Source organism: Astatotilapia calliptera, chromosome 17 (genome assembly GCF_964374335.1).
Source record: "Astatotilapia calliptera chromosome 17, fAstCal68.1, whole genome shotgun sequence".
NCBI classification, from domain to species: domain Eukaryota; kingdom Metazoa; phylum Chordata; class Actinopteri; order Cichliformes; family Cichlidae; genus Astatotilapia; species Astatotilapia calliptera.
In genome coordinates this window covers 8891135-8910453 of record NC_137438.1, presented here as the reverse complement: position 1 = coordinate 8910453, position 19319 = coordinate 8891135, and the positions used below count along the sequence as shown (strand labels likewise).

General features: G+C 40.6%; 3 protein-coding genes and 1 long non-coding RNA gene across 4 annotated transcripts; 2 read left to right on the top strand and 2 right to left on the bottom strand.

Moving 5' to 3' along the window:
• Positions 1-256: 256 nt before the first annotated feature.
• fkbp2 (FKBP prolyl isomerase 2) lies at positions 257-2062 on the bottom strand. Its single transcript, XM_026147483.2, has 2 exons — positions 1049-2062; positions 257-677 (listed from the first exon to the last, which is right to left on the bottom strand). The coding sequence occupies exon 1, from the start codon at positions 1490-1492 to the stop codon at positions 1076-1078; it is 417 nt and encodes a 138-aa protein (XP_026003268.1). The 5' UTR covers positions 1493-2062; the 3' UTR covers positions 257-677; positions 1049-1075.
• A 519-nt stretch (positions 2063-2581) lies between these two features.
• On the top strand, positions 2582-3408 carry ncbp2as2 (NCBP2 antisense 2 (head to head)). Its single transcript, XM_026147484.2, has one exon. It carries the CDS (start codon positions 2582-2584, stop codon positions 2885-2887), a length of 306 nt encoding a protein of 101 aa, XP_026003269.1. The 3' UTR covers positions 2888-3408.
• Positions 3409-4902: 1494 nt separating this feature from the next.
• On the bottom strand, positions 4903-17828 carry meltf (melanotransferrin). Its single transcript, XM_026147482.2, has 16 exons — positions 16985-17828; positions 16209-16363; positions 15705-15804; positions 12914-13096; positions 11777-11930; positions 11597-11664; positions 11295-11479; positions 9924-10089; positions 9676-9827; positions 9095-9191; positions 8803-8997; positions 8274-8427; positions 7729-7796; positions 7441-7601; positions 7058-7250; positions 4903-6619 (listed from the first exon to the last, which is right to left on the bottom strand). Exons 1-16 carry the CDS (start codon positions 17025-17027, stop codon positions 6552-6554), a joined length of 2142 nt encoding a protein of 713 aa, XP_026003267.1. The 5' UTR covers positions 17028-17828; the 3' UTR covers positions 4903-6551.
• Positions 7595-11179, top strand: LOC145421312 (uncharacterized). The gene is made up of 2 exons (XR_013902648.1): positions 7595-7834; positions 8852-11179. It is a non-coding gene; the product is annotated as an uncharacterized LOC145421312 (long non-coding RNA).
• Positions 17829-19319: the final 1491 nt, after the last annotated feature.

Genomic DNA, 19319 nt, shown 5'->3' with positions numbered 1-19319 from the left:
CTGCATACTACTGAGAGTCTTCCATTTTGGGGTTTTCTAGTTTCAATTAGAATAGCGCAAACAAAATTTGCATGTTTGCAACAGGATGCTAGTAAGACTTTCAGAAAGCCTGCAGAACTACTGCTAAAGACCATAAAAAACAATTGCAAGTCTGCTTGAAATTAAAATAGAAATAACTGGGGGTTAGCTAAAAAATATATGCACAGTCCTTTTATTTCAAGTAGTAAAAAAAATAAAGAACTCAAAACAAGAAAAGTACTAACAAACATTTTATTACAGAATTCAAATTCTTACAGTGAAAAAAATGATCCTAGTCTGACCCGACTCCCACTTCACACTAAATTATTTTCTGAACAAAACCCCCCAAATAACAAAAACAGTGTGCAGATGTGAATAAACCCGCTTACAGAAAATTAAAATGAAATGAGATGAAGAGACGGCACAGCACAGTCAGGATACAGGACATAGCTGCTCCTGTCAACCCTCACTCTAGAGTTTAGCTGGTACAAACAGCCAGTTCTTGCATCTTCTCAATTTCAATTCAATGAATCAGAGCATAAAAAGCAAAGCTGGTAGAAGGAAAACAGGAGCTTTGCTGACTCTTCTTTCACATTTGCCTTTTAATCTTCATCAGGTGTCACTTGGTCTCCACTTAATGCCGCAGCATCTCCTGGAACCTGGAAAAATAAAGTTAAAGAGCATATTGTTATAGTCGGGGTAAAAAAACAAAACAAAACCCAGTCAGTGTGTGTCCAAGGACATCATCCCCTAAGCAAATCGCGAAGATTTTTCATATGTATAAGTTACATTAGTTATATAGCTCTGTGTTTTTGCTTTAAGGATATTAATGCTTACAAACGTCTAAAAATGCAGAAGCTACCTCGCCGTCAGGCTATTTCTTTTACCAAAATCTCTGCACGTTGTTTTCTAGCTGGATCTGAACTTATGAAAATGTTATCTGGGCCACTTTTAGGTGAATGACCACTGAAAGCAGCAATCCTTTCTGCAGACTTTGTTTGCCCCTCAGGCTGGTGTGTTAACATCTTACCGTTCTCAAAGCTGTCCTTCTTCTTCGTCAGAGCTCGGATCTCCTCTCGATGCTCAGCAGCTCCACTTCGAAGATCAGCGTCGCTCCGCCGGGGATCTTTGGAGGGGCTCCCCGGTCTCCGTAGCCCAGCTCAGCGGGGATGACCAGCTTCCTCTTCTCGCCCTCGCACATGCCCAGCAGGCCCTGGTCCCAGCCTTTGATCACCTGGCCGGTGCCCAGGGTGAAGGTGAAAGGCCTGTCGCGGGGAATGCTACTGTCAAATTCGGTGCCGTCCTCCAGCTTTCCGGTGTAGTGCATATTCAGCACGTCTCCTTTGCGGGATTTGATGGGGCAGTTGTCCACTCGCTTCTTGATGCCGATCTGCAGCTTCTTCTTCTCGGCTCCACTCACCGCCGCCGGGCTCAGGGAGAGCACCGCCACCGCGAACAGCACGTACACCCGCATGGCTGCAGTACCGAGTCTGACGAGAGTGAAGCTAAAAGACCAGCGAGCAAAAAATGGGGGGAAGCAAAATGAGAAACGAGCAGGAAATCTGCTCTTGAAAGCGGATATACGTAAGATACGACCGGATGTCGTTTACCGGGTGGTGTTACTACAAAACCCGTCCGGAAAAATTACCTGAAGTTGGATTCACATTGGTTGATTCTGGTCGGTACCGTGTGGGACTAAGTTCCCTTTTTCTTGTCACTTATACATAATATATATATAAATATGTCTTTTTGTTTTCTAAAGACGGTAGTTTACTGTTATTGACAGTTTTGTTGTTGTTCTTGTTTTTTTAAAGCAGAAATGTAAAGAAAATAGTCTAAGGACTAAGGCTGTAATTCTCCAATTTGAATGTGTCATTCAGCCTTGTAAATCCTAGCAACCGTCTTAAATCAAGTTACATCCTTTTAAATTTGTGAAATATTTACTTTACTTGTTATGCCTTAGAAATTTAATATTATGCATCTGGAATGTCTTGTATGTTTTGACGCTGAACATTTTTTTCTATTAAAAATTATTTATTACAAATTAAAGTAAAAGTGTGTCTTAAATCTTAAAAATAGGATATTAAAGTAAACTGCGTATTTATTTTGTTGTGGTATGAATGGCCGTATTTACCCTGGAAGACAGCAGAGGAAACCCTGAGCCAAGTCTCTGTCCACATTAACAGTCAAAAACCAAGTTCACATATGGCAAACTGTTTAAACTGCTTTCAGTTCTGTGAAATGCAATTAATTGAATTTTAATGGAAACATTTTAAATCCAAGAAAACAGTCGTTTGATGATCCTGTTTCTTTAAGAAACACTGAACGACGAGCACGAAACCGACTTTAGCCTCATCCCTCCCACAGTCTGCGTTACGTCACCCACTGTCACTCAGTGGTCACCTGCTTCAGCTGAGGTACGTACGTCTAGTTCTCTCTGTGTACTTAAACTTGCATCTCCACGTACTCGACACTTCGAGGGTCAATAATGGGTTTGTATGTGGGCTTTACAGGGCTGAAACCCACGGGGAGAACACGGAGAAGCTAACAGCCAGTTGCCACAATGCTCGCTCGCCTGTTAGCGTCGCTCGTCAACAACCTTCACGTCGTTGAGAAGTTGGCGGAGTCTCGACCGATTCGCAGGGCGGCTCAGATCACAGCTTATGCTATCACCAAGGCTCAGATAGCCGGACGGGACGCCTCGGACCGGGCCTTGCGCTCCCAGACGCTACGGCAGGTCCGGGACGAGGCCAGCAAAGTGCCCGGGGATCTGGGAGAGATCAGTGGCCGCCTCAAGAGAGTCAGAGACACGTTTGTGAATGAGGTGAAGTCAGGCTGGAAGGACGGATCCAGGCAGGTGAAGAAGTGAAGAAGACAAGCTGGTTGTGGGATGTGACCGAAACGCTGCTGCTTGAACTAAATAGAACTATTGTGTGAGCACATTGTGTCAGCATGGGACAGAGACGGCGTGCTGGTGAACCATCACCATCAGGGTGCGCTCAGGTGGTCGGTAATGTCTGTACTTGCAATCTGCAAAGTCAGTTTATAACAAACTGTGGTTAGAAAAATCAATGTCTTTTTAAACTTCTGAAAACACGTGGGAGCTTGAAGTGTGCTCTTTACCTCCCACAAACTTCTGATGGTGACGTGGACGCTGTGTTTAAGTAAAACATTTTGTTTAGAAGATTTAGATTGGCTTCTGATGAGGTCTTCTTGACATTCATCCCTTGTAGCGAACTGTGCAATCATTTGTCCGTAACACATCATCCTGCCAAAGAGCCTTTTCTGGCTCTGTGTTTCTAGAATAAAAAAGTATTCATATTAAGTGAGATGTGCTGTGTAAAAAGACCTTTTAGATGTGACTCAATCAATAAATATTATAATTCAAAACTGCTGATAGTCTGCACCTAAATCCCATCTTGATTGTATTAAACTGCTGTGGTGTACAGAGACGCAATTACAAATATGTGCAATTGCCCAGAAACTTTATACCTCATAATCAATGGGTGAGTTTTACAGTAGGAATCTGGTCATATCAGGGAAAGCACACTTGCTACCAAATGAAAATAACTTCTTAGTAAAGGAACACTTTTTAATTGGTGTACAGCATTAGTTGATTAAACTTCAGGGATATTGATTTGGTCAGTTTAGTAGCAGAAGGGTTTTATAGTTTCAGCTACCTTGGTGTCAATGAAATAGTCTTATTGCTGCCCCTCTAATTATCCCCAAAAGAGTAGGAATTTTACAGGTGGAGGCCACTGACATTGTTTCCCCTTTTTGTTTTATTTTTTTTTCTTTCACTAGTTTTACATTTAGCTGCTACTGGTAGCATGAGGCAGAAGTTGTCCATTGGATTGAGATCTGATGACTGTGGAGCTCATTTGAGTATAGTGACCTCACCATCACGTTCAACAAACCAGTTTGAGGTGATCTGATCTTTGTGACATGGTCTTTGATCCTGCTGGAAGCAGCCATCAGAAGATGCAGTCAGTAACAATTCTCAGGTAGGCTGTGGCATTGAAGCAATGGTCAGTTTGTCCTAAAGGGCCCAAAGTGTAAAAAGAACCCCCCCCCCCCCCACACACACACACACACACACACACAAAAAACTCCCAATATCGTTCCGCCACCATCACCCTGAACCTTTGATATAAGGGCAGGAAGGATCCATAATTTCATATTGTTTATACCAAATTTGGACCCTGTCGTCTGAATGTCACAGCAGATTTTTGGACTCACCAGACCAGGCATTGTTTTCTAATTGATTATTGGGTTTGTTTGTTTTTTTTGGAGGGGGGGGGGTTGTCCTGATCTCAGTGGACAGGAGGGGCACCCAATTTGGTTTTCTGCTGGCATAGCCCACCTGCTTCAAAGTTTGATGTGTAATCTGTTTAGAGATGCTCTGCTGCAAATGTTGGTTGTAAAAAGTAGTTATTTTCTTTCTGCTCCCTTCCATCAGCCTGAAGAATTATTGTCCCCTGAATAATAAAAATATTTTTACCCAGAGAACTGCTGCCAACTGGATACTTTTAGATCATTCTCTCTATATTCTAGAAATAGTTGTGTGGAAAACTCTCAGCAGATCAGCAGCCTCTAAAGACTCAGACCAGCCCGTCTGGCACCAAAAAGTCACTTAAATCAACTTTCTTCCCAAATCTGATGCTCAGTTTAAACCTGAACAGGTCACCTCCCTCATGTTTAATTGCACTGAGTTACGGTGATGTGATTAGTCGGTTAGATATTTGTGTTGAACAGTGTTGAACAGTTGTGCCTAATAAAGTGGCCACAAAAAAGATCCTCATGGAGAGAGAATTTGAAACACCTACAGAAAAGTGAAAAAAAAACCAACACTGGACAATTTTAAAGAAGGCTCTACAGAGTGCATTTTGCAGTAAAGAGCTTTATTTCATTAGAAAGAGCTTTATTTAGAAATACTTGTGCAGACACACTGGCCTGGCAACTAAATATTAGTCACATGTTCCATCATTTCACATAGAAATACATGTCTTATCCACAGAAAGAGAAGGCATTGGTTTCTGACAACATGAGTCAGTACATATACACTGATATGGCACCTGAACTTCATATAAAAATAAATCTCTTAACATAGGAAAAATTCACATCCAATCAGCATGTTAACAACAGGAAATAGCATCAAGCAGCAGCAGCATCCAACAGGTACAGTGAACCTGAGCAAAAACAGTCATTGTTAAAGAGAGAGTAAGTGAGCTGTTTGGGTTGGAAGACATGCGATCACACTCTGGAATGATTAAAGGAAAATCAAACCCCTTCCTAACCAGACTAGACCTACAAAAATTGAAATTAAACAATTTTTTCAAGGTTTTAAAGTCCAAATGACCCAAACAAGTCTTGCACCAACACTCCTCTGTCACTTCAACCATCCAGAAAAACAAATTCGCATTCACCCTCCGACACAAACCACAGGGTGTCTCCTTCATGTTCTCCCCAAAGTTGTTGGAACCTGACAGGTTGTGCTGGTTTTATTCACTCCATCTGTGAAAAAACGGATAAACTGCAAAATGTGCAGAAAATGGCTGGATGGTGGAACATGTATTGTCTGCTGACACTGCTGTTCCCGATCAAATGCATCAGATTACAATCAATAATGAGAAAAAAACAGATTTCACTGCACTGGTGCAGGCTTGATCGCATCATTTAAGGACTTAAAATTTAAACATTTGAGGAGTATACATGAAGCAGACAGCCTACGGACGCACATGGAGTTGCTTGTCATTACACATTCGCAGCACAGCTCTGTGTGCAGGTCACACTAGTCCATTTTCACTGATATGGTATTAGCTTACAGTAGAAACAGCCTGGAGCAAGAAAAAGGCTGTGCTCGTATGCAGTATTTACAGTGCAAGTGGCAGCAAAGCAGCAATCTGACTTGTGGACTCACAGGAAACCTTGGGAAACTAAAAAGTCGGTGTGAATCCAGTTATAACTGGATAGGTCAGGACAGTTTTAAATCTTTAACGGCTCACACGTGAGCTTAAAAGTCAGACTGCGCTTTCTTTGCAAAGCCAGATTTGGAGAGACGGTGCTGCATTACCCACTTACAGTAACAGATGGCAGCACATGCACTGATATGGCAGCTCACCTTTAGTAAACAAAGCGGCAGCAGCACGTTCCCCTATTTGGCTGACAGTCGACTGGTAGCTTACTCATACCTCTGCCACAAAAACAGGAAGCGTTGTGCATCAGCACTACTACATCTCACATCCGAAGGCAGCTCCGACATGCCGTCCTCTCGTGTGTTTAATTAACATACAATCAGGCAAATACAGAAAGGCAAAGGGCTCCCAGGGCAGTGAATGCATTTATGGTGGCGGGGGTTGAGTGGACAGCAATCAGAAGAATTAAAGCCTGGACATTAATGTGGTGAAAAGAGGTGAATGAAAAAAAAAGGAAAAGAAGTGACAGTTGTGTCTCAGAAAGGAGAGCATACAGAAAAACAAAAAAGGGGAAAGGAGTGGGGAAAAGAGTAGCCGTGTAGGCCTGTCATGCTGTCGTTACATCCAGTAGTTGGTCAGCATGAAGCTGAACAAGGCAGTTGGCAGCAGCCACACAGAGGACGCCACTGGAAAAGGAGAGAGATCAAGAAGTATTAGCGAGGCTGTACATGAGATTTATTTTTATGTTAATGAAGCAATCCCCGAGACAGATGGCCGGCTTTTAGTCAAATTTAAGTTGGAACAAGTTTTCTTCAACTCTAGATCTCCATTGTCTTCAATCTGTTTATTTTTGTCCATCAGTGGAACTTTTTGTATCAGATACAAAGCACACATTTTTTTATTCCTTGCAAACTTTAAGACAGAAATTTAGGACAACTGCACTCTGGCATTTCAACTTAAAGAGGCCGCTGCATTGTTTCATTTCATTTTCCATCATCTGTCTTAAACTCTTGTGTGAGCATGCCATACTTCTACTAGTTTCCCCATTTCCAGTCTTTATGTTACACTAGGCTAGTGCCTGGAGCTTCAGACTTGACATACATAGGTTAGCATGTTGGCTTTACCTGCATTCGATGAGCTGCACTCCAAGTCAACCAGCGAGTCCAAGTAGACCTGGCCCAGCCACTCCTGGTAGGTCTTTCTGTCAGCAACACCCACGAGACGCACAGTGGAGTCTTTGAAAATAAGATCTGTACCTTTGTACACCTGTGAGTCAAACATCTTGAAAGCAGTACCTGTGTCACTGCCAAAATATGTCTGCAAAGAAACACATGGATATAAAAATTTCATGGGAAAATCATGCTTGACAGAGTAATTCATGCTTTTGGATGCCCAGTTTGAATTCTCAGACCTCAGAGCATCCTTGAACATACTGCCAAAAATCCCCAAACTCTTATTCTGAAGGATCTCTGACTCTCACAAAGAACATTCAGATGAACAGCATTACCTGTGCTTGGTCCAAAAGTCCATAGATAGCATGGATGTTCATGTCTGGGCGTACCATTACAGCGTGGGAAGGGACTCTGCCCAGGTTGCAGTATTTATAATGCGTTACCTCGGCTTTACCTTCAGACTGACAGAGCAGCTGGAAATCTGAAGGCAGCAGACCTACACAACACAATTCAGATGACTGACTTTAATGTAAACATGTTTTTTTTGTTTGTTTTTTTTATTCTCCCTAAAATAGGAGACGTTTAAAGGTGAGCATCTCAAAGTCCGGTGTTACTCGTCTTACCGTCAGTGTTTTCGAGGACAGTAGAATGCTTGACGAACGCCACGTCTCCCTCTCCTTTTGCCACACACCTGAAACGACCGGATAAACAAACACATGCAAGTGTTGCGTGAGTGCATTAATCTTCAATAGAATTTATACTTTATAATTTGGAGGAGCTGTGGCATGTTTCCCATATACACAAATATATCAGAAATGCTTCTGTGATTTGGATCTGTATGAAATTTCCACTGCTGAAAATTGAAAGGTAAAGACCTTCCAATAACCTGACAACCACCTATATGCAAGCACTTGGCGACAGTGGGAAGGAAAATCTCCTTTAAACAGGACAAAACCTTGTTTCTGCTATATTAGAAAATATTTTAACAACATCCTCTTAAATTATTTGATACACTGTCAGGGCAAAATATTGCTCAAAGCTGCTTTAACAAATGCTGACTTAAAGAAATGCAGTGTTTGTACAGAAGAGGGTAAAAAATGTCTTCCTTCAGTGAATGAATCCAGACTTCTTGATGCGGTGCAGTGGGCTTGGGGTGGGTTTTTAGTACCTGAAGGCGCCGTCGTAGCCATCATAAAGGTCTTTTCCTTTCTCGCATTTGTTCTGTCCTGATTCGTCTCCCACACAGAGTTCACACAGGCTGCTGGGGAAACCGGCTTGATTCGCACCTGGTACACAGCACTTTTCAAAGAAGTCTCCAACAGCTAAGCATCATGGGAAACATAAAATGCAAATTTAGAGACTGCCCTGACAATTTAGGCTCTATCTGAGGTAAAAGAGAGAGCAACAGCAGTGTTTGATCATTCCACTGGTGTTACAGTTTGACCATAAATGTGCCTAAAATTTAAAAAACTTAATCAGGGTTGTAATGAACTGGAGAAACTAAAAATAACACAGTTTTATTACAGCCTCTGCTATCAAAGCTCACAGTTTTCTATATTTGCCTCCTGACCACATCAGCTCATACTTCTACAACACACACACACACACACACACACACACACACACACACACACACACACACACACACACACACACACACACACACACACACACACACACACACACACCAAACTGACCTTGGGGTATCTGACATTGTTGTGGGCTGATCAGACCTCTCTCCATCAGAACTGCTACGGGAATGTTCCAGCCAGCTGTGCGGCCATATCCGGTGTGACAGGAGCGACGGCCACGCAGGTCGTCTAGGTTACGAATGTCAGAACTGCTCTTTTTCACCACTGCAACTGCGTAGTATGAGGAACCATCATGGTCGTCTGGAGAAAGAAAAGAAAAAAACCCCACCTGCATGATTGCTTCTCGTCTGTGAAACCAGACCACTGTGACTGTATTTTGGAGTCTCTGTGTTTTTACCTGTGTAGCTCTCGCCAGTAGCTGGGACCAAGCCATAGTCTTTGCCTGCAGTGTAGATATAACCTCCATCCAGAGTGATGGCGTCGGCATCTTTGTTCTATAAACACATGACAAGGAAACGCTGGAGTAAAGATACCAGAACTGCTAGAATAAAGCATTTTTTATATCATTTCTACAAAAGTATTCTGCAGGCTGATGTATAATAGCTGTCTGAGATAAGTAAGTAACATATTTACATATATTCGTAAGTGCATGCTAGTTGTGAGGTAACAAGACAATGTACATGTGAGTATTATGTATCCTTAATATAGCAGTTTTGCCCCAAAAGGCAAAACTGCTGTGGGCTGTAGAACAGGGGTGGGTTTGCTGTCTACTGTGGGCCCACACAGTCATGTTTGCTATTTCAGTAAAGCTAAATGTTAGGCAATATCTCTGTGAAGGTTTTCAGTCAGGCAATATCATTTTATGCAGTAGGTAAATGCAACACTTGCATTACGTGACGTGTTTGTAGGGAACTGAATGCAATGATCTGAGTTATTGTCGTTTTAGGGACTAAGAACCAGTAGGGAGATTTCTGTTACCTTGATTTTCTTCATACAGTCAGTCACAGAGTCCCCGTAGACACAGTTAATGTTTGGAGTTAGCCCTTTACTCTGGAAGGCCACGCTCATGTCAGCACATTTCTGCTGCTCACCGCTGGATATCACACACCACCGCAGGGCATTTGGGATATCTGACATGGGAGGTAGTTGTAGGTTGTAAAGACAGTTAAATAGGTTTTAAAGCAAGTTAAGGAATGATCCGAAGTGTTTAATAAAAGATTGTTCACCTTTGGGATCACAGTCCATGGCCTTCAAAGCATTATGGTACCTATTACCCATCCACTTCTTGGGTTCATCTGAGTTAGCTGCCTTAAAGGTGGTGGCGAGATTAGAGAAAAGCACAGTTCCGTCTCCATAATCCGCCGATGAAAACATGGGGAAGTTTGACTTTTGCTGCAAACAGGAGGTCAGTGTCAATTAACACTGGAGTACTATGACTAGAGTGTTATTCAAATAAAACATGGAAGGCATTATCACATGTAAAGGTTAAGATGGTTAAATCCTGCCATATCTTAAAATACTTTTACACTTTATTCCAAACTTGACAACTTGAAAGCCAAGTGGTAACCATATGTTCACATGTATATAAACCATATGCCAGTGTTTCTAAGCTATTATTTCAGTTGGCCTCTAACACAGACTTGAGTGAAGTCTTACATTTTCAGCTCACAGCCAACCTCCAGTTTGAACTCTTAACTACACTAACACACCCACACACTCTATATGCAATAAGAAATGTAAGCAATCTCACACCAAGGCTAAACTGGTGACTATTGTGGAGTTTTATTAATATCACAGAGCTTTTGCCATTACTCGTGCTTTTAGCACTGAAGCTGGTAATTTGCTGTCAGTAGCATAAGTACAGTTAAACCGAGGTGCTTCAGATGGTCGAAGAACACACTCTTCCAAAATTATTATTGGAGATTGATTCAGGCTTAACTAGCCATCTGTACAACTGACAAGCACGTAACCAGACAGTAAGTGGAACATATGGCAGCACAGCACAGGTTTAATTGATTTTCAATTCTAATCTCACCTTTGAGAGACACAAACAAGGTCACCCAGGCTTGCTACTACCTCCGGAGGAATATTGTAATTTTAGGTATGTGTACATAAATGTGTACATAAATGTGTGTGTTTATTTGAATATATGATGTTTAATTCCATCTTTTTATTTTAGGAGTTGCTATTAATATTAATTTTAAGTTGTTCACATTTGAATCACACCTTCAAATTTTAGTGAAGATTTTTAATTGACTTAAAATGTTTGGACAGCAGAACCTTGTAACACTAGTTTTGAAAAGTGCAAATACAATTTAATATTATTATTAGTAGTAGTAGTAGTAGTATTCAACCGATTATAAAATCAAATAGGTTCAGTAGCCTGAGTTTGTTTAACTTTACATTTAGTGACCATCTTTAATAATGATATTAATGTTTTTTTGTTTACATTTTTAATGGTTATTCATACTGTGTAGGTGGGGGGGGGGAAGGCTCTGACTTTCACAATGCAGAAAAATAACCCCTTGGCTTACTGAGGTGCTACTGATGTGCCATTAATGTCTGAATGTTCCTAAGGAGGGTTTGTTTGGACCTACCAGGCCTTCCATCAGCATGTTAAACACCACAGAGGGACTGATGTCATTTCTGACCACAACACCACGAGATGGGACAGGGACCAGGTTGCACCGGCTCCACTGAGTAACAGGAGCTCTAGTGCCATCAGGACACAGCAGTTCATAGTCTGAGGACTTCAGATCTTTTGCCCAGGTTGGACCACGACCTGGTGAAGAAGCACCTGGTTAAGTTACATCCTGAATGATAAAACCGGCTTAGTAGGAAACTAATTACTATAATAACCAACTAATGTCTGTCTACCCTTCACTAACTATGACTTTACCGTCAGTGTTCTCCCCTACAGTTGTGTCTTTGATGAAGGCCACATCTCCAGCACCTTCAGCCAAACACCTACAGAGACCAAGATTGTTGTGAAATAGAAACAAATTAACAGATATACTGGACTCATACCTAACTGTGTATCTTCTGTGTAAGAGTGTAATGAGTGTGAATGTGGGTTTACCTGAAAGCTCCTTCGTAGCTGTAGTACCTCTCATTGCTGCTCATCTCACATTTGTGCTGCCCACTTTCATCTCCTATGCACAGCTGACATAGAGACTGGGGCTCACCTTGGGTAGCTCCAGGGATACAACTGGCATTGAAGAAATTTGCAACACCTAATATGCAAACACACACACATGCAACGAAATGTTACTGTGACATGCAACCGGTGTATTACATTATTCTGTAAGAATATGTATTTTGAGAAGTGTGTAAAGTTTACTTTGAATGTTCAGCAGGCAATCTCAGTTAGTTTTATTAGCATTATCATTTTAATATTTTTCCTGTAGAGTTCATACACCGAAGTACCAAAATAAACACTGTGTGCTGTCGGTCCTGCTTGCTGCACAACAACATTCAATATTTAGTATTTACTGCTGTTTATACTTAGCTAGATTAATGCGATGGTGTTGTGTTTAGTATGTTGCTCTGGTTTTTTTTTTTTTGCTTGTTTTCTCTTCTTTTTCTCTCAACAGGTGATCCAGGAGATTTTTCTTTTTTCTCTTTTTAAGTGCCCTTTCTCACTGTCCCTGTTATCCTTTTTATCGTTAACTCGGTTTTCCTCGGTCTTTTCACGTGTGTTATGAATATCTCTTTTTTTTTCGGTACCGGTACTAGTTTTATTTTGTTGTATTTATCCACGACACCTTAAATGCCGGTCCGTGAAAATATTGTCGGGCATAAACCGGTCTGTGGCGCAAAAAAGGTTGGGGACCGCTGATTTATACAACCATTTGGAGGCTTTTACTTTAAAAACACACATCACTATGTTAATCATGATAACCTTCCTATGCGGGTATTTTTTTACTGCAGGTTCAACTTCCAGTTAAAATGACACAATGTTCCTTTAGTGTATATATAAATATATATATTCGCTATCATCTGATCATTTATTAATAAGTTCTATGTAGCTGTGAAAATAATTGTAGGCTGTGTTGTCCTGGTCACTTCGTCTTGTACCTCCGTACTCACCTGTTCAAGATTACTCCATAAAACAAACTTAACTCATGTTATTCTCTGCTAGCTGTACTGTGTTCCTGTCATGTTGTATTCTGTCTAAAATGACTAAATATTCAAAACTCAAACATGTCATTCATACCCTGTGGGATGTTGCAGCCCATCACGGACATGTAGCCTTGGTCTATCAAGTACCCTATGGGCATGTTCCACCCAGCAGTGCGACCTATCCCGGTGTGGCAGCTCTTCTTTCCTGCCAGGTTGTGGATATTGATGCCAGAGTTTTTTTTCGTCACTACAGCAACTGCATGGTAGGTGGTGACAGCTGAAGCAAAAAAGCACAGGTATTAGCAACCGCTGTATGAGACTGATAAATCTAGACCCACAAATGGTGTCTGACATGTTGACACTGAAGAGACCAAAAGATATCTGGGATCAAAGTATAGTTTACCACATCAGTTTTGAAATATCCCACATGTACAATTATTGTTGGGATTAACAGCAGTCATAATGTAACACACTTATCCTAGGTAAACATAATGGCTGACTTGGTCATTTGCTATCTCTATGAAACACTGTGCATTAATGTTAGTAGAGATAAGCCAGAAGATATAAACTCAATAGAAAGACATGATATAAAGAGCAAATGAGATATATTCTCCGCTGAGTTCAGAAGATAATCCTTTTTGAAGAGTCATAAAAGCTTAAAATGTCATAAAAGCTTCAAGAGTGACAAAAGATGAGTTTTACTATGTAATAATAGTAAAACCTTTACATATGAATAAAACATTATTCATATGTAATGCTGTTTATTTAGGCCTATGTGCTTGCTTTTTATGAGAAATCAAGCTACTCTTGTTTCATTAGCAACAAATTAACTAACCCTTACAAACTGAGCCAAAACTCAGAAATAGTGTGAGAAACTCTTAATTCCCGCAGAAGCAGTATGGTGTTTTTAGAGGGTGAGTAGCAGCCAGGTGTTCCTTATCAAATACATTCGATTAATTGATCATCAGTAAGTGTGAGCATCTCTATAAAAGCATCAGTTTTGACACAATTTTCCCAACTGTGGGTACCCCAGCAAATTCTCCCCAGAATGTGTGATGCTCAGACGAACTGCAAAAACAACACACTCTCACTCCCAAAGCGTAACATTTTACAGTACATGACAAATCCTCGATATATTACTCTTCCGGGCACCCAACACGTCCCTAGGTTACAAGATCTTAAAAATGAGGAAACATGAGAATCGTTTGGAATGAATCCACACATGTACTTTTGTTATACTTAAATCGCTTTGGAAAACACTATCCAACGTCATTAAAGTGCTGGTTAACCTTAGGGATAAGGTTGGGGTTAGGGCTTGAATACATGGTTGGAGTGTCATTCTACTGGATTTCATCCTTAACCTGTCGCATAGCATAAGAACGTGGAGGGTCACCTTTCACGTCCCTCAGGAACTTGACAAATGGTCATTATATTACGCCTCAGGAGTGATCACGGGCTGGCAGGCCTCAGTTGCCATGTTAATTTCAGAAGTTCATTAGAATTAGCACAATTAGAAAAAGACTAAACAAGTACAGATTGTTTGAAGGGTTGCCAGGAGAAAACCTCTTTCCTCTAAAAAAGAATAAGGCACAGCTTAGGATTTGCAAAGCTGCATCTGAACAAAATCACAAGGCTTCTGGATCAGTGTCCTTTAGACAGACAAGACCAACCTGGAGATGTTTGGCCATAACGTACACAATATTTGTCAAATACTGCAGGGCGCAGTACGCCGTTCAGACCTATTGCAGTCATGGAATCGGCCATATACTATGGACAGTGATCTGTGCCTTAGCAGCAAATTTACAACAGAATGTCTGAAAAAGTGATCAAGGTGTGGCAAAGGCCCATTCAAAGTCCAAACCTCAGCCTGATTGAAATGCTCTGTCACGACCTTAAGAGAGCTGTGTACAAATTAATGAGTGCAAATCTCAATTATCTGAAGTAGCTCTGGAAAAGGGAGTGGACCGAAATTCTCCCCAGTGATGTGAGAGCCTGATAAAGTTATACAGAAAGTGATTATGTTCAGTTGTTGCTGCTAAACGTGGTTCACTGAATCATGGGGTGTACTGCATTTTAGGTTCGTTTTTTTTTTTATTAATTAATTAATTAATTTATTTATTTATTTAATACCAAGGTGCAATATCTACTTGTCATATTGTGAATAGATAACCTCACTAGTCTCCTGACTGGTCCGTTTACAGCATCCTGCCATACAACTGCATTTGTCCCTAACCATCGGGAACCCTCGCGTTAACATTTATCAAGTTGAAAAAGTTAGCGTTCATCCTCCAGCTTCACTGTGCTAATGCGTTTATACTATGCTAACCATAGCTCTGTTGCTAGCCACCACATAGCACATCATTATATACCCGCTAGTCCAACTTTAATAACCCTACAAATGTCACTGCTGTTTAGTTTTGTCTTCATTTATGTTGGAAGTGACAGCAAAGCTGTAGGTTTAAAATTTTCAGAAATCCCTCAATCAGAAAATAGTATATTATTTAATCTTAAAATGTTTTTGGAGACTTCCTGTATACCACTAGAGGGAGCCCACGTACCACAGTTTGAGAACCACTGCATTAGAGGTTGTATTTAAATGTTCCAATATGTAAAACCTTAAAACTGAAACAGGGTGTCTTTTGTTTTCATTGTTTTGTTAGTTGATTGTAGTCTGTCTATGGCCAAAGAAACAGTTGTTAGAATATTTATTTTATTTATTTAGACATTTCTAGTTATTCTGTATTATTTAAACAAGCATGCAGTGATCGAAGGCCTTTTTTAAAAACTTTGTCATGTTCCTGTACTTATGCTGCGCTCAGCTAAGCTAAGAACCCGCTAGCTTCATCACTTCTCCTTAATTGTAATTCACTGATTTGGGGTCTTACAGCCAGCCTGTGATTCACTGCCAGCCATCTTAAACGAAGCTGTTTTCCCCAAGTTGTAGATGTCTTTGGCAGACATGGACAGGGCATCAGCTTCCTTTCTCTGCAGACAAAAATATTAATGATAGTGAAACACAGGACATAGGGCGTCAGCAGTAATGGATGACTCATTAACTCAAACATTGCAAAGATGATAACTAATGAAGAAATATTTGAAACAACAACAAGTCTTTACCAATGAAGGTTTTAAAATAAACATGAAGCTCCCAGTCTGTGGTTGTCATAAAAAAAGAAACACAAAGTGTGCATTGTGCTGATAACAGATCACCAAGTTATTGGTTCATGGTTTATGTTGTTATCTGAAGTCTGACTGTACTTTATGGTACTCGGAGCATTTAATCAACTTTAATGGGTCCTTGTTGGTCCCACATGACTGAAATAAACAATCTTCAAATTTTCTGGGTCCAAGGAAGCTTCAAGTTTGATTTCCTACCAGTTCAATCTTACCTGTAGTTTCTGACCGCAGTCCTCCACTGACGCTGCATTGACGCAGCTGAGGGAAGGACGGATGGAGGCTGTGCTGAAAGCCTGAGACATGGCCTGACATTTCCTCTGCTCGTTCTGTGAGATGGTGCACCATTTGATTGTGCTTTGGCCAAACACTGAGGGAGAGACAGAGGGAGTTATTCTGGCATTAAACTGTTACACCACCTGATTTACAAAAATTACATTCTGCTTCAGCACTGCTATTCCTAACATGGGAGCTGGGATCTAAAAAGGGTTGCAAAATAATTTACTAAATGGGAAAGGAAGCATATTTTTACTGCACACACGACATTCATTTTCTCAGATATTTTTCTCTGTGGTACAGCAATAAGGACTGAACAGTGTTATTCCTCCAGAATAGGGGATTATTCATAGAAATAGCTTCACTTTTATTGGTCATCAGTTAGTAAAGATGTAACCAGAAATAACTGTAATAATACAAAAGGCACCAGTACAAGGTAAATGTCCTACTTTTTAAACCTTTTGTAAGTAACGTTGTTGTGCACAGTTTGTCATTATGGTTTCTTAATCATTTTTGGTTAATTTTTTTTTTTTGCCAAATTATTTAAATCTTAAGAGTCTTAAGAATATTCAAATCTAAAAGTAAAATTGTTTTTCTGTACATGGACACTCAATAAGATCCAACACAGGATCAAAGATCTTTCATATAAAAGAAAAACGGTTGCACCTTCTTTCATACATTTACAGCATATTTAGCTTTAAAAAGCCAGTCTTACCAGTATGTAGTATTAGCAGTAGTGTTCCAACTGTCCTCCACATGGCCACAGCCTTGTTCTTGTTTTCGCTCTGCTGGATGAAATAACCTCCTTTCTCCTCTCCTCTGCTTTATAAAGCGACTTCTGAGTCAAAGTCCTCCTTCAATCTCCAAGGCTCAGCTTAAAGTCCACGTGCAAAGCTTGTATAAGGCTGTATTTTCCACTGTTTTACAACTATAATAGTGTCTTGCAGGGATTAAAAGAAGATATTAGCTCAAGTTTTTTCTAGACTTTAAGGAGTGTGCCTCCCTGGTTTACCAGGTCTGACACGTCTCTGCTGCCGCTGCCTGGCTGCAGGCCAAAGCCTGGACACAGAGGTCTTTTTTAACCCACCTCTGCTTTCCCCCTCCCTCCTCTCCTCGATCAGTGTGGTGCTTTTCCACTGATGTGCAAAAGGAAAGAAGGAATTCAGGCCAGCACATTGAGGTTGTAACTGACTCACAAAACAAGAAGTGTTTTTACCTGCTCTTACTGCTAAATTTGACATGATTTGGGGGTTTTTTTGTAACGTTCGTTTTCCATAAATTGCAGTCAGTTCGGCCTTGTTACCACAAGGTGACCACAATGTAAGGATTACACGTAAAAGTTGGGCATTTAAAATCTCACTTAAAATTAAGAAATACACATGTCTACACAAAAGTTATTTTTACCGCAGATAAAAAAAAAAGTCTCTCTGGGATGGATTTATAGTACTACGACTTATTAATAAAGTGTTGCAGAGGCATGAGTCTGTGAGTAAATCTGTTGATGCTGGTGGGGGAGCCTTTTATATCATTAACAAGCAGTGTTGGGTAAGTTACTTTAAATTAGTAACTTAGTTACATTACTAGTTACTTCTCTCAAAAGTAACTCAGTTACTTCAAGTTACTCGTTACTTTCAAAGTAACTAGTTACTAGGGAAAGTAACTTTGGTTTTACTCAGAATTCTCTTGTTAATGTGTTTCTTCCATAACTTTGCCAGTCTTCTAGCTTGCTTACTTGCCACAAGTGCACTGTGCCACCTACCAATAGAAAGGAAAAGATAATGTGCATATTTCCACGAGAGAAAACCCACGCCTGGACCGTCGTTGACCGCCCCATGATTCTAGCCTACGTCACAGCATCATGCGCGCTTTTTACATCCAACACAAAAACTGCAGTCGTGGTGCTTTTGATTGTACTCAGAACTCGGAAATTCTGCCTTCCAAACAGGAAGATGTGGGTAACACCAGAGTGCAAATGAGCTGCATACAGAGCTGGACTGGGACAAAAAAATTGGTCCGCGCGTTTTGACTAGAGACCGACCCACCATTATAGGAAAAATAATTCCTTTGAATGAAAAGAAACACTGTTGTGACAGTGATGTACACCGTTTTGATGGTATATATGCATCAATCTATCACTTATTTGTTGTAAGACTCAGATAATTATTTTTTAAAAGCTAGGCATTTTAAATGAGAATAAGAAAGAAAAGTATTTCTTTGTGCCCCCCTCTCCCTGTTAATGCCCTACCTGACCCCCTGGCAACACTTTGCTAGAGCCGCCCCTGCACAGTTACCAGCTGTCAGCTACTTAGAAAAGGATCCTGGTGTTATTTGTCTCTCAGAAACAGTTCATAACTTCTCTTCAACTCATTCATGTTACCTAAAAGGTAAACCTGTTTCTCCATCACAGCTCTGATGATTCAGTAAGGACATCTCCTGGTTTCATCTTCATGTTTCCCTCTCACCAGATAACCAAACCGATATCATGACCAGCAGCTTTTACGGCTGTGGCTCCAACAAACATCAGCTGATACTAGAAATTAATATTAAATAAATTCTCACAACAGCTGATCAAGCTTAAACGTGCTGCTGTTGCTTATGGCGACATCCACTGGTTTACTCTTTCTGGTACAAAGTGGGCGATAAACAAACAAGAGAGAAAAGCCGATCAGCTGATCATTGATCAGTTTTATGATTGAAGTAGAAACAGGAGAGGGAGGGGGAGAGAATGAGAGAAGAAGAGGCAGCTGTGCAGCAAAGACACAGAATAAATCCAGCTTTGTGTCTTTTTCATTGTAGCTGAAGTCCGGGACAAACCGTTCCTTTTCACCTCAATACGAAACTCGTAGTATTTTCTTTGAATAGGAGACGATTCCATTGTTTAGGGGATGGTTGGCAACTCTAATAATTAACCTTATAAACAAAATAAAGTTCAACATCAGTAACATCATAGCACCACCCAGCTGTATAGAAACTCCATCATGCTAGCTAGCACACAGTACGAAAAAGTCAGCACAACGAAAATAAACTCCACCTAAACTTGGTTCATATCT